Source organism: Cannabis sativa, chromosome 7 (genome assembly GCF_029168945.1).
Source record: "Cannabis sativa cultivar Pink pepper isolate KNU-18-1 chromosome 7, ASM2916894v1, whole genome shotgun sequence".
NCBI lineage: Eukaryota > Viridiplantae > Streptophyta > Magnoliopsida > Rosales > Cannabaceae > Cannabis > Cannabis sativa.
Window position 1 is genome coordinate 34,909,423 of NC_083607.1, and position 23,853 is coordinate 34,933,275.

Here is a 23,853-nt window from a genome sequence, read left to right on the forward strand (position 1 = left end):
TTAATTCTTCGTTGAATCCACGCATAGAACTTAGAATTGCACTCTCAGTATATAGAATGCCCTATATGTTCCACCATATAGACACATCATTAGGTATCCATTGTTATAATCATAATTTGATCAATGATCTTCTATATGAATGATCTACACTGTAAAGGGATTAGATTACCGTTACACCCTACAATGTATTTATTCCTTAAAACACTTGACCCCGTATAAATGATATTTAAGCTTATGTGAAATGAGTACTCCACCATTTATGTTCGTTTGGTCAAGCTCGAAGGAGATCATCCTTTGCTTACTATTCGCCAGATAGAAGCTATAGATTCCATGTTTATGATAGCGCTCCCACTCAATTGCACTACCGTGTTCCCAAAATGTACGTATCACCCTAACCTAAAAGTAGGCTTAACTAACAAATCAAAGAACACGAATAGTCTTTCAAGATTGAGCCTAATCATAACAGGATTAAGAACATTTGATCTAGGATCAACTAGGCGATATTGACTTGAATAGATATTACGGTAAGTTTAATAAATCTAAGTCAAAGTTCAATATCGGTCCCTTCCGATACATACTCCATGCATCCAACCTGAGCTTTACTTTAACCAATGCTCTGGAAAGAACATAGCATTTCTCCAAATGCAAGTAAACTCTGTTGTAGATTATCATATCAGTAAAACCCTATGTCTGATAAATCTAGGAAACTTTATTCACATAGTCATGTTTACTTTCCAATGTGTTGACGACACAATAAACAGGATCAAGTATGTGAAAAGGGTTTCAGATGAATTTATACATTATGTACATATAATCATGAAATAAATCATGTGAACCATGCGACATTAAATGTTATTTCTGATCTATATTAATAAGTAAATCTGATTATATTGAAATGAGTTTTATTTAGGGCATAAAACCCAACAGAATTCACAAAGGATGAATCAAAGATTTAGGTCTTAGTTGCTAGAGTTGAAGAGGAGCCTTTTTCTTCTTGAGTTTCTCTGCAAGGAAGTCAAAAAATGCATGAAATCAGAGAGGACTTCTTGAATTTCTTGGCTTCTTCGAAGAGAGGTGCAGAGAAAGTCAAATTTGGTAAGAGTCCTATGCCCCTCCTTTGAGGTTTGGGAATGCAATTTAAAACTTAAGGTGGTGTTTGGTTAGAGGTAATGAAATAAAATGTAATGGAAAGGAAACAATCTTCATTCTATTTCTTTGTTTGGTTGCATATTAAAGTATTAGAATGTCATACCAATAGAATAACCTTTCCACCATTTTGGTAAAATGACTATTCTATTTTGAAATAGAAAGAAATATTATTTTGATGCACGATGAGAAAAATTTTAATTATTTTTTATCAATAATTTTATACATTTAAAATTTTATTGAATTTTATTCCTATTCCCATTCCCATTCCTATTTCTATATTTTTATCCCTCCCAACTTAATACCACATAAGTGTGATTTATGGTATGAATGAGGAATAGAAGAGTAAGAAAAAGGAGGGAATTAAAGTGGGCATTGAAAATATAATTGCCTTTTGGAATTCCTCTTTAGTGTGCATTGTCTTGGGGGTTAATCCTCCCATAGGGCCATTTGCTATTTTCGCAAGAAGGATGTGGGGGAGATTAGGTTGATAAATTGGGTTTGATTAATCATGGGGAGTTTATAGTTCATTTTCATGCAATGGAACATACAAATTATAAGAAGAAGAATGTCCTCACGACTCCAACTTGGATTCAACTACAAGGGTTTGATATCATGTATTGGGGAGGGAAGGCACTATTCGAGATTGCTAGTCAGATTGGGAACCACTAAAAGCTTATCAAATTATTCAATCAAAGGAGAGGTTATCTAATCCTCGAGTTTTGATTGAGGTTAAATTGGATTAAGCTTTTCCTAATATGATCTCCTTTACGAATTAGTTAGATGTGAACATGGATGTCCAAGTGCATTATGAATGGATTCTGATTCAATGTGCAAACTTCCTGGATTGCAAAAAGAAGATAGTCAAAGGAAAGAATGGGCTCCAAAGAAAATAAATGAGGGGAAAGTTTTAGATCCGAAGAAGGTCGTGGTGGTGGTTGAGGATGGTTTCCAAGTTGTAAAAGCAAAAAAAATAGCAGGAAAAGTTTGGAAACGCTCAATCTATAAGTGTGATTGAGAACATTTTTCATGTGCTAAGGGAAGAAGATAAATTCTTAAAGGTAGGGGAAGGGTAGGGAGGGGGGAGGGAGAGCCCCTTACAACTTGTGGATATAATTATGAGTTAGAATGTTACGGGGATAAAAAAAGTGAATAAAAACAAAAGGTTAATATATTAATCTCTTCTTTGCATGTCGGGTTGGTTGGTCTCTTTAAAAGAAAAATAAAGGCTTCAAAATTGGCAGTTGTTTATGTTGCAATGCTTTGGGGTTGTGTCTCTGCACAAATAATATGTGGCATCCACGGAAGAGAAATATTGTAAGCTGGAATTCGCTCATATTTTCAATTAATGTTCGTCTTTGTACAAGCATATTGATGCATCTAGCTGTGGATTGAAGAGTAGGAAAGGAGAGATATTTTATTACCTTTTTTTATGACTTTAATGATGGAGCTTTGGAAGGATTTGAAGTCTTTTTCTAATATGAATTTTGAAATGGTGGCTAGTGATAGGGGACTTCAATGATTTTCTTAGTGTGGAAGAGAGAATGGATGATAATGCGAACATTACAAGGATGACAACCGTCAAAGAATGTATAAATTATTGTATGTTACAAGATGTGAGATATTCGAGATGTTTTTTTTTACTTGGAATAAATAGTAGGGGAGTGGAGATAGAATTTACTCTAAACATGACAATTCTATGGCTAATCAAGAGAGGTTGGATATATTCTCTGCAGTAGAAGTTGTTTTTCTTGCAGAGGGCCAGTTTGATAACTGCCTAACAATTCTATCTATCTATCCGGAGCTTAAAACGAGGAAAAGGCAATTTGAGTACTTTAGATTTTGTTAGAATTATATTGGTTTTACTAAAGTGCTTATAGATAGTTGAAAAACTCATGAAGTTTAAGGTACTCCCATGTATATGTTGATTAGTAACTTGAAGAGATTGAAAGGGGCATTAGGGGAGTTTAACAAACTTAGAGTTGGAGATATTCAAATTGAGGAAGTACAAGCATTAAATAAACTTAATTGGTGTCAAGAGGAACTACACAAGATTCTTTCCAATTATTAATTAATTGAGAATGAAATGGCAGCCAACGAGCAGTACCATAAAATACTCACAATGATTACTTATCATTTTTAGCTCAAAAAGAAAAAATTCATTGGACTAAAGAAGGGAGTGCAAACACCTCAGTCTTCCTTACAAGCATTAGAGATAGAAGGCAAGCTAATTGAATCTATTTGATCAAAGATATGGTTGGGCGATAGGTGGAGGATCCAAGCAAAGGAAATTCTACCTTTTAACAATTCTACAATCAACATTTGGGTTTGAAAATGATGAACAAGAATTTAGTTTTGTAGAGTGTAATAGATGTTCGCCCAATTTTATGGAATGATCAAAACCAGATACTAATTCAACCATATATGATGGATGCTGCTAAAGAAGAAATAATTGTTATTCCGAGGGAGAAGGCTCCTAGACGAGATTGTTTTAGCAACTATTTTTACCAATATAATTGGAATACAGTGGGTGATGAAGTATGTGAGGCAATTTTATCTTTCCTACACAGAGGGAAAATTATTAAGGAAATAAATTCAACTACAATTACTCTCATTCGTAAGACCACATGTCCAGATAATGTAAGTGATTTTATACATATTTCTTGTTGTAAAATTATTTATAAATTGCAGCAAAAATAGTTTATGCTTGCTTGTGGAATATTCTACCAGAGTTAGTTGCCCAAAACAAAGGAGGATTCGTAAAAGAGACATTTATTGCTTATAACATCAAGGTATGCAAGGATTTAGTTAAGCATTACAAGAGGAAGAATGTGAAACCTAATTGTATACGTAAGCTAGAATTACGAAAGACTAATTATACAATTGGGGAAGATTTTCTTAAAGAGATGATGCAAGCTTTTCAATTTCCAAAGGAGTTCATTCAACAAGTAATGGTATTCATTTGTACATCAAAGTTTAGTTTGTTCTTTAATGGATAATTGCATGATTTCTTTGAAGCTAAGAGTGGTCTAAGACAAGGCGACTATATGTCGAAGCATTTATTTGTTCTTGGGAAGGAATATTACTCAAGAATAATGGCCAAAACTAGTTTTGTAAAAGAATTTCTGTCCATGAGAGATGCAAAGACTTGAGTGTGGATCTCTCGCAACATATCCTATGCTTGTAGAGTGGTGCTAGTAAATTCAGTATTAATAGAGATTCACTCTGTTATCCCTACTTTTTCTCACATGACGTGGCATGTCTACATGGGCGGGATTGATGCCACGTGGAGTATAGCCTGTCAATAATGGGCCAAGTCACCATGCATAACTTATAATTTGAGCAAGGGTCCAAATGCTCAAGAAAAACGATGTTACCAAAAAAGGGCCAATCAGGAGAGTCTGGCTAGATCACCCCTGACTGACAATAGATGGAATGTGCCAGCCATCCATAGACAAAGGGTAGGCAAGCCAACATCCATAATGACTGCCAAAAAGAAACTTGATTGATTGATGTTTCTACCCCTTTCACTCTAGTTTTTTGATGCGAATCCACTTCATCAACCCAGAAAAATAGGAATTTAACCCCAAATATCTACCTATTATTTGGGAGCAATTAATTAGCTATTTTTTGTATACTTAAATATATGATAAAATAAGATATCTCCCTTTTTTGAGGAATATTACCCTCTTTTGAATGTAGATCTTTGGTAAGCTCTAACCTATCTAAAGAGCATTATTCTAAGACCAAAAACATAAGTTTTGATCTTGAAACCCTAGCTCTCTCTCTCTCTCTCTCTCTCTCTCTCTCTCTCTCTCTCTCACACACACACACACACACACACACACACACTTGTATGCCCTTAGCATTAACACTAAGCATGTGTCGTTTTCTCACTTGTTCGAGATTTGACTTACATTATTTTCACTATTGTAACATTCACAAAGAGCCACACTAGAAATTACATGGTAAAAGCTTGTAACTTGTGTGGTATTATCTCTTGAATCAGTACAACAAAAAATGAAGTAGGTCATTAGCCTCTAATCAAGGGGACCAAACCTCTATAAATATTGTGCCTATCTCATTATTTTCTTACATTAATTACATGTGGTGATTTTATATCATAATTACGGCTTCGGTGTCAGTTGACAAAATCTAAGATTAACATTTTGGTGCTTTCATTGAGAGCATTATTTATCAACTTGATCAATCATCATGGTTGTAACAAGAAGAACTACAACTTCTACTTCCTCGGGTCTTCCTTCAAACCCCATGACGGTTGATCCTAACTTGCGTGTTCCCACCTGTTGGAAATTATTTTACCAGGATCTTAGATCTACTCACAAGTATGTTTATTAACATCCTAAATAAGAACTTTCTAAAACGATAAATTAAACACATTTAAAGTTTAAGAAACCTTACATTGGGTGCAGCGGAATATAATGACTCCTTCCGTTCAAATATCTAGCCCTTGATTCCTTTCTGTAGCAGAGCATTATCAATATCTGAACCTGAATCTCTTTCTCTGAATCTTTGATGTTGAATCTCCTTTGCTGATGATCTTTCTTCACGATCTTCCTCACTATGATTGAGGTATTGCTTGATGTGTGTGGGCACTACTCATACACTAAGAAATTTCGAAATTTAAAGGAAGAAGAGAGAGAGAGTGGTCAGCTAAAGATAGGGAGAGAGAAGGCTTAGTTTTTCTGATTCAGAAAGTCTGAAGAAAAGTGTTATTTTCCTGAAGCCTTCACTATCTATTTATAGCATTCCACTAGGGTTAGATTTGAATTATATGGCATTAAAATAATGAAAAAATCAATTTAAAATGCTACAATAGGTGGCCGGCCATGCCTTTAATGGATTGGGCCTTAGGCTTTGCAATTTTGCAATTTTAACACCTTTTGTATCTGATTTTCTCAAAAATGCCAATTTCCTAATTCAAACATTTAAATGCCAATTCTAACTATTTAATAACTATAAATAATTATTAAATAATATTGTCATTTATCATATTTATTAATTGAACCATACAAAGTATCATAATTAACAAATATGCCCCTAGAAACTCTTTCTTTACAATTTCGCCCTTACTTAGTGAAAAATTCACAAATAGACATAGTCTAATTTGAGAATTATAATTGATTAATCAAAATCAATTACATGAGTCTTACAAGCAATATTATCTCAACTAGTGGGGGGACCATGGGTCTATATAACCGAGCTTCCAATAAGTAGATCAAGAATTTAGCACTAAAATTCACTAACTTATTAATTCTTCGTTGAATCCACGCATAGAACTTAGAATTGCACTCTAAGTATATAGAATGCTCTATATGTTCCACCATATAGACACATCATAAGTTATCTATTGTTATAATCCTAATGTGATCAATGATCCTCTATATGAATGATCTACACTGTAAAGGGATTAAATTACCGTTACACCCTACAACGTATTTATTCCTTAAAACACTTGACCTCGTATAAATGATATTTCAACTTATGTGAAATGAGTACTCCACCCTACAATGTATTTATTCCTTAATATTTATAAATTTTACTTAGATGGATATGAAAATAACATGAATTATTTCCATCTTAGTAATAATTTCCAATAAATATTTAGAAAAATATTCATTTTAAGTTGTTACAAAATTAATTTAAATTAATTTACAACTCAAATTTAATTTTCTATAAATATATATTGCATTTCGAAAAATTAAAGTATATAAGAATACAATTTTCAAAAAATGCATATTAAAATAAAAAATAAATCCTGGAAAAATTATTCTAATTTAATGTTGGCCCAAAATTAATTAATAAAATTAATTTACAACAAAAAATATAATTTTCCTATTTAATTAAATATATAAGAAAAATTTCAAATATTTAAGTATGATGATGAAAATCAACTTAAATATTTATTTTCTATTTAATTAAATACACTAAAAAAATACTTCAAGCAAAAATATCATCTATCTAGATTTTCCTTTGACTAATTAATTCAATTTTTAATAATATACTTTAATTTAATTTATTTTAAATCAATCAATAAATGAAAAAATCATTGATTTAAGTTGATACAAGAATTAATTAAAATAAATAATTAATTTACAACTTAATCTATTTGTCAAGATAAAATTCGAAATTCTAGCATTTAAGAAATGCAATTTCGAAAATTGATTAATAAAATAAAAAAAATATATATATTTTGAAAATTATTTAAATTTAGTTGAAAAAATAAATTTCAGCTAAAAATAATTTTCTATTTAATTAAATGTCATGAAAAAGAAATATTTAAGTATGATGATAAAAATCAACTTACATATTTAATTTTCAAATTAATTAAATGTATTAAATTCAAGAAATAAATAATTAAGTGTAGAGAAGGCTTAATTATTAATTTCTAGTTTAATACTAGGAAAAATATACTTAAAATAAATTGTACCAAAATTAATTAAATAATTAATTTCACAATTTATAATATTTTCCTATTTAATATAAGTAGTCTAGAAATAACTATCTAGAAAATATCTTATTTGACTAAGTATCTTTTCCACAAAATTTGAAAAAATATCTAATTTAAGTTGTATTAGAAAAAATCTAGAACTTAAATATTTTTCAAATTTAAATTTAATTAAATATCAAAAATTAAGTTGTAACCACTTAATTTGAAAATATTCCATTTTAAGTTAATATTCGAAAAGATATTAACTTAAAAAATATCTAAAGAATCTTAACAACCAATGCCTAAAATTCCACAACTTAATTTTGAGATTTAAAATTCAAAAGATATTCAGATTTAAGTTGGTTAGTTGTAGATAACTAAATATCAACTTAAATAAGAATATTTAATGAAAAATTTAAATTAAGTTCCAGAAAGAATCTAGATGGTTATAATTCTATATTTAATTAAATACAAGAAAATACATATAGTTTAGCTTAGAATATAAAATTCCTTAAACTATATTTTTCTTAAATTAATTTCAAAATAAATGAAATTAATTATGTTGCTAATCAATTTTTATTAGGTTAAATTAGTGTAATTAACCTAGTACAGTCATTCAAATCAGGCAAATGGGCCTTCACAATTGGGGTGGTTTGTGTGAGGGGGTGCTGGGTTCAGTATGTCGTACCCACTTCTATGGCTCCCAACTCTCACACAAGGCCCAAAAGAGAGGAATTTAACCTTAATAAGAACAACTGTTATTAATTGAATAGGCCCAAAAACTAAATGGGCCTAAATAAATTCTATCAAGAACTATGATAATTTATTTTAGCAACAACAACCTATATGTATCTATAATAAAATTAAACACATAGGCTCACACAGGCACACTTTGGATGGGTCCTATCATGTTGCTAGGTCATACACAGATGAAAGAAGATTGTAAATATACCTGTTACAAATTATTATCTTGACCAAGGGAGCCATCAGATCATTAGATCTGGCAAAAGGTAACCATGGCTATTTGCAATCAAGTAATAATAGGTTTTGAAAACTTACACATAAGCTAAAACACATACTCCTGCAACAAGGTTAGTTGGATAGTTGGATGTAGGAATTATTTAATTTTAAATTAAATATTTAATTTCGAAAATAATTAATTAAATAAAAAAAATTCGAAAATTTTAAAAGAATTTGAAAAAATTCGAAAATTAAATTTAAAATTAAACCTACAATTTTGAAAAATTAAGTTTCAACCAACCTAAATATCATTTCAAAAAATTTGCTAACTACTTTTAAAAATTAAATGTTATTTTAAACATAAAAATTAAATAAAAATTAGAAAAGATAAATGAAATATCTTTTCAGATTTTAAATTTAATTTAAATAAATAAAATAAAAAAATTTAAAAGTTAGCAAAATATCTTACATCTATTTAAAATTACATGATTTTAAATATCTTATTTTAAATTTAAATAAGGTCAAAATATCTAAAAAGATTTAAAAAAAAAATCTTAAAAGATAAGATATAATTAAAAATATCTTAAAAGAGAAGATATTTTAAAAAATATCTTAAAAGATTTTATAAATATCTTATAAAATCTGACCTTAAATTAAAAAAAAAAAAGATATAATCAAATTTAAAAATAAGATAGATTTTTAAGCAAGAAGATAGATACTAATTCTATTCAAATTCAAATTACACTAATATCTTGAATTAAATTTAAAAAATATTAAAATAATTCAAAATGATAATTAGAATTGAATTAGGAATAGTAATAGTATAAATACAAAACTATACAAAAAATTAGAAGTTAATTCCATGAAAAAGCATGAAAAATTGAAGAAAAACAAAAAATTTCGAAACTGTACGGACAGATTTGCGATCGCAGGAAAATATCAGCACAGTCCGGATTTTGTTAAATCTTCAAAAAATCATAACTAATTCAAATAAAATCCAAATTAAGTTCTGTAAAAGGCTAACTTGCTTAATTTTGTCCATACTATCCAATAAAAATAATTTCAGAGATGAAATCGAAATTATTTTTCACGAAAATTTCACAAACATCAATCAATCATCAAATAACACTCAATACAACATGATACCATCCAAAGAACATACAAACAATCGTTTTAAAGTCCAAATTTCTTCCAAGTAAATCAATTACCATGGCTCTGAGGCCAGTTGTTGGAAATTATTTTACCAGGATCTTAAATCTACTCACAAGTATGTTTATTAACATCCTAAATAAGAACTTTCTAAAACGATAAATTAAACACATATAAAGTTTAAGAAACCTTACATTGGGTGCAGCGGAATATAATGACTCCTTCCGTTCAGATATTTAGCCCTTGATTCCTTTCTGTAGCAGAGCATTATCAATATCTGAACCTGGATCTCTTTCTCTAAATCTTTGATGTTGAATCTCCTTTGTTGATGATCTTTCTTCACGATCTTCCTCACTATGATTGAGGTATTGCTTGATGTGTGTGGGCACTACTCATACACTAAGAAATTTCGAAATTTAAAGGAAGAAGAGAGAGAGAGTGGTCAGCTAAAGATAGGGAGAGAGAAGGCTCAGTTTTTCTGATTCAGAAAGTCTGAAGAAAAGTGTTATTTTCCTGAAGCCTTCACTATCTATTTATAGCATTCCACTAAGGTTAGATTTGAATTATATGGCATTAAAATAATGAAAAAAATCAATTTAAAATGCTACAATAGGTGGCCGGCCATGCCTTTAATGGATTGGGCCTTGGGCCTTGCAATTTTGCAATTTTAACACCTTTTGTATCTGATTTTCTCAAAAATGCCAATTTTCTAATTCAACCATTTAAATGCCAATTCTAACTATTTAATAACTATAAATAATTATTAAATAATATTGTCATTTATCATATTTATTAATTGAACCATACAAAGTATCATAATTAACAAATATGCCCCTATAAACTCTTTCTTTACAATTTCGCCCTTACTTAGTGAAAAATTCACAAATAGACATAGTCTAATTTGAGAATTATAATTGATTAATCAAAATCAATTACATGAGTCTTACAAGCAATATTATCTCAACTAGTGGGGGGACCATGGGTCTATATAATCGAGCTTCCAATAAGTAGATCAAGAATTTAGCACTAAAATTCACTAACTTATTAATTCTTCGTTGAATCCACGCAGAGAACTTAGAAGTGCACTCTAAGTATATAGAATGCTCTATATGTTCCACCATATAGACACATCATAAGTTATCCATTGTTATAATCCTAATGTGATCAATGATCCTCTATATGAATGATCTACACTGTAAAGGGATTAAATTACCGTTACACCCTACAATGTATTTATTCCTTAAAACACTTGACCCCGTATAAATGATATTTCAACTTATATGAAATGAGTAATCCACCATTTATGTTCGTTTGGTCAAGCTCGAAGGAGATCATCCTTTGCTTACTATTCGCCAGATAGAAGCTATAGATTCCATGTTTATGATAGCGCTCCCACTCAATTGCACTACCGTGTTCCCAAAATGTACGTATCACCCTAACCTAAAAGTAGGCTTAACTAACAAATCAAAGAACACGAATAGCCTCTCGAGATTGAGCCTAATCATATCAGGATTAAGATCATTTGATCTAGGATCAACTAGGCGATATTGACTTGAATAGATATTACGGTAAGTTTAATAAATCTAAGTCAAAGTTCAATATCGGTCCCTTCCGATGCATACTCCATGCATCCAACCTGAGCTTTACTTTAACCAATGTTCTGGAAAGAACATAGTATTTCTCCAAATACAAGTAAACTTTGTTCTAGATTATCATATCAGTAAAACCCTGTGTCTGATAAATCTAGGAAACTTTATTCACATAGTCATGTTTACTTTCCAATGTGTTGACGGCACAATAAAGAGGATCAAGTATGTGAAAAGGGTTTCAGATGAATTTATACATTATGTACATATAATCATGAAATAAATCATGTGAACCATGCAACATTAAATGTTATTTCTGATCTATATTAATAAGTAAATCTGATTATATTGAAATGAGTTTTATTTAGGGCATAAAGCCCAACACCACCACCACTAGATTTTCCACAAACCTAACTTATGCAGCAAATCCTACTAACCTGATAGGCCAAACAAACTCGGATAAGACATCCTATCCAATTGCCACTACTAACCTGACTAATCTTGATTAACAACCTTTGCTACCCAGATCAAATCCACCAGTAGCACCTCGAACAGAAGGTCCTATCAACACAGAGCAATCTCTACGAAGCAGAACTAGGACTATTTCCCATTATTATGCGGGGGAAACAGGCCCAAGAAATTGCAAACCAACTATTTGTGAGCCTCATGTCGACCTAGGAGAGGACATCAAACTAGTCATGCTCAGAGAATTCGTTGGCTAGGTCGACCAAATAGAATAACAACACATTGTTTGTTGCAGTGCTTCCACCAACAGAGACATAAATTCCTAAGGTGGATGGATCACAGCGCGGAGATTTACCGCAGCGCGGAGTTCCTCCTAATCATGATGTAGGGTATTGGTATGACCTTGCATGAGTCCAAGAGGAGCGCGGAGGTCTTGGATCTCAGTATCATCTCCAATGGTCATTCGAACGTTGGTAGTAGGTGGGACGACTGTGTTATGAATGCCCTGGCTGGGTGCTGAACTTGTATTCCCAGTCTCTTGCACACCAGGCGTGATTTCATCTACAGGAGTCGTCACACCATGACCTACATTCGACGGCTATTCAAGATTAACAGCTGGCGGAACCCTTGCGTTTCCTCGGTTCTGCAATCCAGGATCCACTGCTTGTGGATTAGTTGGATCAACCAGGTGTTACGAATTTTATGATTACTACGCAAGTATACGCAATCAAGTAGTCTCTCACGCAAGTGAGGTCGAACCACAGGGAATTGGATTAAGTACTACTAAACTATACTTATAATTCTATTTGGTAAAACAATATTTTTGCAATTTAAATAAAATAACTCAAAAAATTAGAAAGAATGTATGAAGATTAATCGAGATGAGAGATTAGGGAGGTGAATCCTGTTGTTAAGCTACCAATGTTAATATATAATTGCTATCCTTATCTTAATGTGAATGACAAATTATAAATTAACCTAACTCTTTTCAGATCTTTTAGGTTCTAAATCTTATGTTCTCTAATTAACTTCTTAATTAAATAAACATAAAATCAGCATTAAGCAATAATCTCATTGTCACTAAGGCTATGTAAATACTTTCGTTTCACATCAAAACCTAGACTATCCAATTTTAGCATTCTCAATTCTCACTTTTCAGATTTCGAATTGAGATCATTAAACATGTAAAAGGTGATCAAACTTGCACATAGAATTAAACACATATATAGATAGTATTCACAAACAAGATGGAGGAATGGCAATTATTTATTAACTAGGCATAAACTTAAACAACATTCATCATCCTCCCTTAATGGGAAATTTAGCTCATAAAAACAATAAAAACATCCATGATTAAATTTGAAACAAAACTAAACATAAAAGAAAGGATTAAGGGTAAACCTCGAAAATCAGAGGTTCTGCCAAAATCTCGAAGTCGCGACCATGAAAAAGGGTCGCGACCTGGCTCAATGGTGGTCGCGACTACTGATGCATCTGGAGCGGATTTTTCCAATTTTTTGCCAGTTTGTCCCGTCTTTTCACCATTTGACTTAATTTGAACTTTAACACCCCAGGAACCTGAACAATGAAAATCAAGCGTAAAACTGCTCCAAAAGACACCAATAGACGAGAAAATGCTAACTTTACAGACCCAAAACATAGGCTAAATATAACCTAACAAAATTCCCCCAAACTAGATTCTTACTCGCCCCCGAGTAAGGTAAAAAAAAATAAAAAATAAAACTAACTACGCTATCAGATAATCACTACACTGCTGACTTATGCTCTGCTTTCTTCCTTGCATAAACTAGAAATTCGATCCTACTAACTCTAACAATTAACTCAGATGCTATTCATAACACTATGTATAACCACAAAATTTATTCATATGTGAAACATTGTTATAAAAGTTTTACTCTTTCCAACAGTTCCACAGCCCGATAACTCATAAGCTTGCATGCTTACCTTTCTCCAATAATGTTGACAATATCCTTTGGAATCATTAGGTCTTTTCAAGGTTTAGGCATTATGGCTCTGATATTCAGGGATAGACAAAAGACAATTTTGGCTCAAGATATCATAAGCACACAAACAGAACCCACAAGCTTCTTACTTTTTTACTTTTTTTTTTTTAAAAAAAAAACCCCATAATGTTCCCGCATTTACCAAGATTGAGAGAAGATATCTCTATTATTTTTTTTTCCAACATCACTGAATTTTTTTCTTCAAACACATTCTTACTTTTTATTGTGTCTTTTTTTCATCATATTTCATGTTTTTTTTTTTCAGTGACATTGAATTACAGATTTTTTTTCTTTTCTCAATCTTGCAAGTTCTTCTCCATCTCACTATTTATTCACACTGAATATTTCTCCTCCCCCAAACTAATTATTTAGCTTATGATATCATGGATAAAATGGTTAAGAAAAAATAATAGTGTGGTTACAATTTTTCGGATCAATGGGTGAAAAACATAACGGGTTTAGGCTCAAAAGGTTAACTAGGGATACACATTATTGCGGTAGGCTTGAAAGGCTCAAACTATCCAACAAATGCCTAAGTCATATTCCAATTGAACACTATCAAGGATTTCGTCTCAAAAGAATAAACATGCAAGTTCTAAGCTATCCTGTCAATCTTACCACAAACCTCAATAAAACAATTATAACAATTTTCACAGATTGAGTAATTGCAGATATACACAGGTTTCTAAGCATCCAAACTAATCCAAAGAGTTAACAGAATCAAGCACACAGTTATTTTACAATTTCAGATCACATTGCACTAATCAGCAGTATACAATTATCCTCTAGCTTATTGCCATTCCTTAACTAAAACAAAAACTAGAACAGAAAATTAAAGTGCAGAAAATTAAAATTTTTAAATCTCTCCCCCCAAACAAAATATGACATTGTCCCCAATGTATACAATAAAATGTAGAGAGAAGAGACTTACCTAAGACCCTCTCAAAAAGGGTTGGGTGGTGGCGGCTGATCATATGGGTAAAACCGAGGAGGTTGCGCCAAATAATTCGGGTCATCAATCTCGATGTTCATTCTGTTGATGAGAGAGTTAAGTTGCTGAACTTGTCCCTCATCATGGATACTCCTCTGCACCATGTAGTTTTGCATGTGGTTGTTCTGCTGAATTATATAACTCAGCTGTGCATGAGTGTGTTGCATCGTTGGATCGATAGGCCCAAGCAATTGTGGGGGCTGCTCCTCTTCTTCTTCAACACTAGGCTCTCGTTGCCGCCTACGTCCTTGCGGTGCATCAGGTGGAGGCTGGCCATAAGGATGTGGCTCTTTTAGCCTGTTGACAAAGGCGATGTCCATCTTGCCAAGTGGCAACACCGTGTTGTCATACTCCAATTGGGGAACTTCATATGCCCCGCAGAGTTCTGTTATAACACCTGCCAAACCAAAACCACCTCCCATGGCTCCTTGTACAATCTGGTCAATGCTATGCCGGATGACTTGTCCAATATTTATGTTGTACCCTTTCATAATGGCGTACACATATTTCAGGCGATCCATTTGGACATCAGAGAAGTGCTTATTTGGCACCAACCGAGCACTTACGAAGTACAGCCATGTCTTCGCCACTGGGTTTAATTCACACCGATATAGGATGTTTGGCGACCCCTCTTGGCCATGGTTGTCGTGGAACCACAACCCTGGAAATCCCACCGTCTCAGCCACATCAACCATATCAAACTACTCTTCCTCCTCAATAATTCGGAGGCGTTGCTCTTCCCTAGAATAATCTTGGACAGAGAACATCACATTAAAAGCATCAGCAGTAGCGGGAACCTTCTTTCCACGCACCTTTACCTCCCAATTCCGGCGCTCGGGCAAATTGGCAAGAAATTCACAGGCCATAGTCACATTAGCCCGCCCCCGAGCATCCACAAAAATCCCCCACTTCATCCTCTCAATTTGGGCTCAAATTGTCTCGAACCGTGGTTGACGTCTCAAAGGATTTGTAGGGAACTCATTACCCTGGTCTTCAATGTAAGCCCTATTTTTTATCCTCATAAAACGATTCTGGGCCTCCTCATTAACAAACTGGGTTCTATCGAAATCCGTAGTCGAAACCCGTAGTTGGTGGGTTTGATGACGAACCCTCCTCAACATGCCTAGTTCTTTTAGGTGCCATTTTTTTTTAGCAATAATAGAATATTTTTTTTTCTCTTTTTTTTTTTCTTTTCCTGATTTTTTTTTTCTGATTTTTTTTTTGATTTTTTTTTCTAAATAATGCTAAGAAAAGAAAAAAATTGGGCAGCACCTCCCCTTAGTTTTTCTACTTCCCAAAAATTCAAAATCACTCAAATAATATTTCCAAATACTCAACACCACAATAAAATATTAACAAACCCAATATCAACAACATTTTTTTTTCACAACACACAATTATTACCACCCAAAATCTATAACAAGTAAATCAAATTCCTTAAAGATTGTAGGAAGTGATACTTACAAACCCAAAGAAGCTTTACTCCACCTCCATTGTTGAATGTTCTTGAAAGCTTGAGGTTGAAGATGAAGACAATGGTCTTTTTGGATTTGGGGTAATATGGGTGATTTTTGGTATGGTTTTTGATGGTATGTGTAGATTGATGAGTGAAATTGGGTTTTTGAATGGATTGGGTTTGAGAAATTGAAGAAAAGATGAGAAAATTGAAGATTGGTGATGAAAATTTGAATTTTTAGAAGAGAGAATGGCTTGGGCGGCTGAGGAGAATTTGAAAAAGTTTGAATTTGGTTTAGGGTTGAATGAGGGGGAAAATAGGATATTATAGAAATCCTGTTAGCTAGTGGCGACTTTCCCTAAAGCTAGTCGCAACTAGCTTAAAGTCAAATTTTAGGCGTTTCTAGAAAAAAGGCTAGTCGCGACTGGGGTCGCGACTTCCAGACACCCTAGTCGCGACTACTGGGAACAAATTTTTCGTGGTTTCTGTAAAACCTCAGGTCGTGACCAGGGTCGCGACTTCCAAAAAGGGTCGCGACCCAGGAACCCGGTGGTCGCGACCATTGGGCTCCTGGTCCCGAAAAATATATTTATTTTTCACGTTTTTCACGATTCAACTGGAAAAATTTAATGTCTGGTACTCAACTAAAAAATTGAAAATACTAAAAATACTAAAGCAATAACATAATCAGAAAGACTGAAAAATTAAAGAAAACACTTGGGTTGCCTCCCAATTCGCTATCTTTATCGTCATATAGCCGGACGGTGAGCTGTGTCTAGAGAGGCGCCAGAATAATGGCGGACTTGGCTTGGTCAAATTGATCTCCCAAGTAGAGCTTTAAACGCTGTCCATTAACTTTGAAAGTTGCTGGACCTTAACCTTTTAACTCCACAGCTCCATAGGGAAACACTTTGACTACTGTAAATGGTCGTGACCACCTTGACTTCAACTTTCCAGGAAACAACTTCAACCTTGAGTTGAATAGTAACACTTGCTGCCATGGTTGAAACTCCTTCCTTACTAAACCTTGGTCATGCCACTTCTTAGTTCTCTCCTTGTAGATTTTTGCATTCTCATAGGCCTCATTACGAAACTCCTCTAGTTCATTCAATTGTAGTAGCCTTTTCTCTCCTGCAGCTTTTAATTCCATGTTGAGAGTCTTCATGGCCCAGAAAGCTTTATGTTCTAACTCCACTGGCAGATGACAAGCCTTTCCAAACACCAACCGATATGGAGACATGCCAATCGGTGTTTTGAAAGCAGTTCTGTATGCCCACAATGCATCATCTAATTTTCTTGACCAATCTTTCCTTGATCTTTGCACTGTTTTCTCTAGAATCATTTTTATCTCTCGATTAGAAATTTCAGCTTGGCCATTACTCTGGGGATGATATGGTAAAGCAGTTCGATGTCGGACACCATATCTTGAAAGGAGTGCTTCAAACTATTTATTGTAGAAGTGACTCCCTTCATCGCTTACGATTGCTCGAGGAGTACTAAACCGAGTAAAGATGTTCTTTTGCAGAAAGCGGAGAACTATTTTACCATCATTCTGTGGTGTAGCTGCAGCTTCAACCCATTTAGACACATAGTCGACAGCCAATAGGATGTATTGATTGCTAAACGATGAAGGAAAAGGACCTATGAAGTCTATCCCCCACACATCAAACAATTCCACTTCAAAGATTCCTGTTAAAGGCATTTTGTTTCTTCTTGAGATATAACCTATCCGTTGACAACGATCACATGCCTTCACAAAGGTACTAGCATCCTTAAATAGCGTTGGCCAAAAGAATCCACTCTTCAACACCTTAGCAGCAGTTCTGGTCCCACTGAAATGTCCTCCACATGGTAAAGCATGACAATGATTTAGGATAGAATACATCTCCTCTTCAGGCACACATTTTCTAATTATCTGATCAGCGTAGTGCTTGTAGAGGATTGGCTCTTCTCAATCATAATGTTTTACCTCAGAAAAGAACTTCTTCAATTGTTGACGTGAAAGCTCAGGAGGAGTTATTTTTGCAGCCAAGAAATTGACATAATCAGCATACCACGGTACCATCAGGTTTTCCCTCACACTAAAGAGTTGTTCATTAGGAAATTGCTCATTTATCTGTACCTCTTTTGTATTCTGACTCTCTTCCAGCTCTAGTCTTGACAGGTGATCTGCTACCAGATTTTCAGTGCCCTTCTTATCTTTTATCTCTAAGTCAAACTCTTGAAGTAGAAGTACCCACCGAATCAGTCTCGGCTTTGCATCCTTCTTGGTCATAAGGTATTTGATCACTGAATGATCTGTATAGACAATAACCTTATTCCCAATTAGGTAGGGTCAGAACTTATCACAAGCAAAATCAATTGCCAGCATTTCTTTCTCTGTAGTAGCATAATTTAATTTAGCATCATTCAGGGTTCTTCTAGCATAGTAGATTGTGTGAAACACCCTGTCAACTCTTTGACCCAAGACCGCTCCAATTGCATAATCACTTGCATCGCACATCAACTCGAAGGGCAACTCCCAATTTGGTGAAGTGACTATTGGTGCTGAAATCAATTTTTCCTTTAGAACCTTGAATGCCTTTAAGTAATCTTCTCCAAACTCAAATGGAACGCTATTAACAAGTAAAGTGGACAAAGGTTTGGAGATCTTTGAGAAGTCCTTAATAAATCGTCGGTAGAAACCAACATGTCCTAAGAAACTCCTTACTCCTTTTATAGAAACTGGAGGTGGCAAATTCTCTATTGTTGAAACTTTAGCCTTATCCACCTCAATTCCTGTTTTTGAAATTTTGTGTCCCAGAACAATTCCTTCTGTTACCATAAAGTGGCACTTCTCCCAGTTTAGCACCAAGTTAGACTTCTCACAACTAATTAACACCTTTTCTAAATTTTTTAAGCAGTGATCGAAGGAGGAGCCGAAGACTGAAAAATCATCCATAAAGATTTCAATACATGATCCAATTAAGTCTGAAAAGATAGCCATCATACACCTTTGAAAAGTAGCAGGGGCGTTGCACAATTCGAATGGCAATCTTCTGAAAGCAAAGGTACCGTAGGGGCATGTGAAAGTAGGCTTTTCCTGATCTTCGGGTGCTATAGCTATTTGGTGGTATCCAGAGTAGCCATCAAGAAAACAGTAATATTCTTGCCCCGCCAATCTGTCTAGCATTTGATCAATGAAGGGCAAGGGAAAGTGATCTTTCCGGGTTGATTTGTTGAGTTTCCTATAATCGATACAAATCCTCCAACTAGTGATTGTTCTTGTGGGAATTAATTCATTCTCTTCATTCTTAACCACGGTCATTCCACCTTTCTTTGGAACCACTTGCACTGGGCTAACCCACTTACTATCTGAGATGGGATAGGCCACTCCAGCATCCAACCACTTGACTACTTCTTTTCTGACAACTTCCTTCATGGGTGGATTGAGTCTACGTTGTGCGTCGATTGTAGGTTTGGCATTATCTTCCATTAGGATTTGGTGCATCACCGTTGAAGGACTGATTCCTTTGACATCACCCAGTGTCCAAGCAATGGCCTTGTTGTGAGCTCCGAGTATCCTCAGCAGTCTATCAGTTTCCACATCAAAAAGAGAGGCTGACACAATAACTGGCAGCTTTTTGTCTTCACCCAAAAACTCATACCTCAAGTGACTAGGAAGCACCTTCAATTCAAGTTCTGGAGGTTTTTCAGTAGATGGCATCAGCTCTTTTGGAACTACTCCAAACTCCTCATAGTACCTTCTGTTCAAGGGCCCATAGGAGTCAAGCCATTTCACATAACCCAAGACATCTTGTCCCTCTTGCTCCATCAATTCATCTTCAGTTAAGCTCAGTTCAAGAGGATCATCTAGCAGCTTTTTCTCACTCACAATTGTATCAATTAAATCAATGAAGAAATAGTTATCACTTGCCTTTGGGTATGTCATAGCCTTTAACTCATTAAAGACCACTTCTTCTCCTTGGACTCTCAGCTTTAATTCACCCTTCTGAACATCGATCAAGGCTTGGCCAATTGCCAAGAATGGTCTCCCAAGTATGATTGGGACATTGCTATCTTCTTCCATATCCAGAACAATAAAGTCAGCTGGAAAGATGAACTTGTCAACTTTAACTAACACATCCTCAATGACTCCTTTAGGATGAGCTAGTGATCAATCCGCCAATTGGAGAGTTACTGTGGGTGGCTTTGCTTCTCCCAACTGCAATCTTTTTAACACGGACAGAGGCATCAAGTTAATGCTGGCTCCCAAGTCACATAGTGCATTTATTCCTTCAATTCTCCCAATAGTACAAGGAATGGTGAAACTCCCTGGATCTCTGAGTTTGGGAGGGAGTTTCTTCTGTAGAATGACGCTGGACTCTTTAGTTAGAGCCAATGTCTCATAATCCTCCATCTTTCTCTTCTTTGACAAAATCTCCTTCATGAACTTCACATAACTTGCATCTGTTCTAAAGCTTCAGCAAAGGGAATGTTAATGTGTAGTCTTTTGAAAACCTCTAGAAATTTGGTGAACTGCTTGTCTAGATTGGTCTTTCGGAGTCTCTGAGGATAGGGTATTTTCACATGATGATCAATACTGATTGGTGGAGACTGTTGTGGTGGTGCTGGGCTATCGGTAGCCTTCTCTACTGTTGGTGTTGGGGTTGGCACTGGTTGAACTTTAATCTCTTTATCTACATCAACTAGTTGTGTCAATTCAGGCCCATCATATTTCTTACCGCTCCTTAGGGTAATTGCCTTGCAGTTTTCTTTTGGATTGACTTCAGTTGTGCTAGGCAAATTTCCTTGAGGATGGGTTGCTACCTGAGTTGCTAGTTGGCCCATTCGAGTCTGCAGGTCTTTAATGGAAGATCTAGTTTCAGTCATGAATTGTAGCAATAAATCTGTTTGCAAACTAGAATTTCCACTAGAGGCTTGTTGCTGAGTAAACTACTGGTTCTGTATCTGGTTCTGATTTCGTTGCTGATAGAACCCACTGTTTCTTCGGTTACCACCTTGGTTGAACCCATAATTATTGTTGTTGTTTAGCGAAAAATTTCCAATGGCTTTTGCTTCATCCATTGGCAAATCATCAATATCTGCTTGACACTCTGAAAAGTGATGATTTCCTCCACATATCTCACAAACAACTTGGGCTTGTTTAGCTTGCCCTGTAATTAGCTTTGTTAAGGCCTCAACCTGAGCTGTCAACTTTGTAATGGCATCAACCTCTAGCACACCAGCTACTTTCTTAGTTTGACTCCTTTCGGTTGGTCACTGCTGATTGTTTAGAGCCATCTCCTCCAATAGATCGTAAGCCTCATTAGCACGCTTTCTCATAAAAGCTTTACCCGCTGCTGCATCTATCAGAGTTCTAGTGTTACCAACCAACCCGCTGTAGAAATTGTGAACCAGCATCCACTTCTCTATACCATGATGAGGGCACTTTCTGATCAGATCTTTAAACCTCTCCCAAGACTCATGGAGAGATTCATTATCTTGTTGGCAGAAGTTGTTGATTTCTCCTCGCAGCTTGGCAGACTTTGCTAGAGGAAATAACTTTGACAAAAATTTCGTTGCCAGATCATTCCAGGTGGCAATATAGTTGGGTGGCAAGGAGTTTAACCACATCTTGACTCGTTCTCTGAGCGAGAATGGGAACAGTCTCAGACGAATGGCATCATCACTAACTCCATTAACTTTAAAAGTCTCACAAAGTTACATGAAGTTAGAGAGATGCAGATTAGGGTCTTCAGAAGGGAGGCCACAAAACTGAACTGAGGACTGCACCATTTGAAGTATGGCAGGTTTGATCTTAAAGTTATTCGCATCCACTGCCAATGGCCTGATACATGACTGCATTCCCGTTAGAGTAGGGAGAATGTAATCTCTCAAGCTACAGCCATTAGCTTGATCTTCAACGGCACCACCATTATTACCGTTATTTGCAGCATTCACATTCACATTAGCAGCCATGATTTTTGATGTTTCAGAAGTTGCTGAAACTCTTTCTTGCTTCTTGTTCCTTCGGTTTCCCCTACAAGTTTTCTCAATTTCAGGGTCAATGGGTAGTATAACTGCTTGCCCTTGGCGGCGCATGCACTCAAAATACTTGAAATAGATAAGAACAGTTTTGCAAGAGAAAGGTTAGAAATTCAGCAAGAGAAAATTTACCAAAGTAGAAGTTAGTATAATTTTGTGTAATATTAATCTTTAAACAATTCCCCGGCAACAGCGCCAAAAACTTGTTACGAATTTTATGATTACTACGCAAGTATACACAATCAAGTAGTATCTCACGCAAGTGAGGTCGAACCACAGGGAATTGGATTAAGTACTACTAAACTATACTTATAATTCTATCTGGTAAAACAATATTTTTGCAATTTAAATAAAATAACTCAAAAAATCAAAAAGAATGTATGAAGATTAATCAAGATGAGAGATTAGGGAGGTGAATCCTGTTGTTAAGCTACCAATGTTAATACCTAATTGCTATCCTTATCTTAATGTGAATGACAGATTATAAATTAACCTAACTCTTTTCAGATCTTTTAGGTTCTAAATCTTATGTTCTCTAATTAACTTCTTAATTAAATCAACATAAAATCAGCATTAAGCAATAATCTCATTGTCACTAAGGCTATGTAAATACTTTCGTTTCACATCAAAACCTAGACTATCCAATTTTAGCATTCTCAATTCTCACTTTTCAGATTTTGAATTGAGATCATTAAACATGTAAAAGGTGATCAAACTTGCACATGGAATTAAACACAAATATAGATAGTATTCACAAACAAGATGGGGGAATGGCAATTATTTATTAACTAGGCATAAACTTAAACAACATTCATCATCCTCCCTTAATGGGAAATTTAGCTCATAAAAACAATAAAAACATCCACGATTAAATCTGAAACAAAACTAAAAATAAAAGAAAGGATTAAGGGTAAAAGAAAGAAACTAGAAGGTGATATCGCTCTAGGTCTTCAAGATAGCTTCCTCTCCACCTTCATCCACTATTTAGGTCTATTTCTGCTTAGGTTGACCTTCAGAGTCGTATTCCTTATATAGTAATGAGAGGTGTGCCTCCAATTGAGAGAAAAATCAAAATTAGGTTAAAACCACGATGTCCGTACCTAGTAGCAACTAGCCTTTAAGCTGGTCGCGACTACAGGCAAACCTCGAAAATCGGAGGTTCTGCCAAAATCTCGAAGTCGCGACCAGAGTCGCGACCATGAAAAAGGGTCGCGACCTGGCTCAATGGTGGTCGCGACTACTGATGCATCTGGAGCCAATTTTTCCAATTTTTTGTCAGTTTGTCCCGTCTTTTCACCATTTGACTGAATTTGAACTTTAACACCCCGAGAACCTGAAACAATGAAAATCAAGCGTAAAACTGCTCCAAAAGAAACCAATAGACGAGAAAATGCTAACTTTACAGACCCAAAACATAGGCTTAATATAACCTAACACCAGGCCCCTACGAGTCTGTACAACCATCGTACTTGTGGTTAGATTTTGAATGAAGAGCGATTCTTGATTCTTCTCTCAATGAAAGCACCAAAATGTTGACCTCGCTTTTAGCCAACGACAGTGAGTCTTATTTTGTAAGCGATAAGTAATTTATAGCGATA

At 34.8% G+C, this 23,853-nt stretch overlaps 1 protein-coding gene and 1 non-coding gene across 2 annotated transcripts; one reads left to right on the top strand and one right to left on the bottom strand.

Annotated features, from left to right (window-relative positions):
- Nucleotides 1–17,102: 17,102 nt before the first annotated feature.
- LOC133039695 (uncharacterized) lies at nucleotides 17,103–17,570 on the bottom strand. The gene has a single exon (XM_061118610.1). The coding sequence runs from the start codon at nucleotides 17,568–17,570 to the stop codon at nucleotides 17,103–17,105; it is 468 nt and encodes a 155-aa protein (XP_060974593.1).
- Nucleotides 17,571–21,641: 4,071 nt separating this feature from the next.
- Nucleotides 21,642–21,748, top strand: LOC115721520 (small nucleolar RNA R71). Its single transcript, XR_004012536.1, has one exon. It is a non-coding gene; the product is annotated as a small nucleolar RNA R71 (small nucleolar RNA).
- Nucleotides 21,749–23,853: the final 2,105 nt, after the last annotated feature.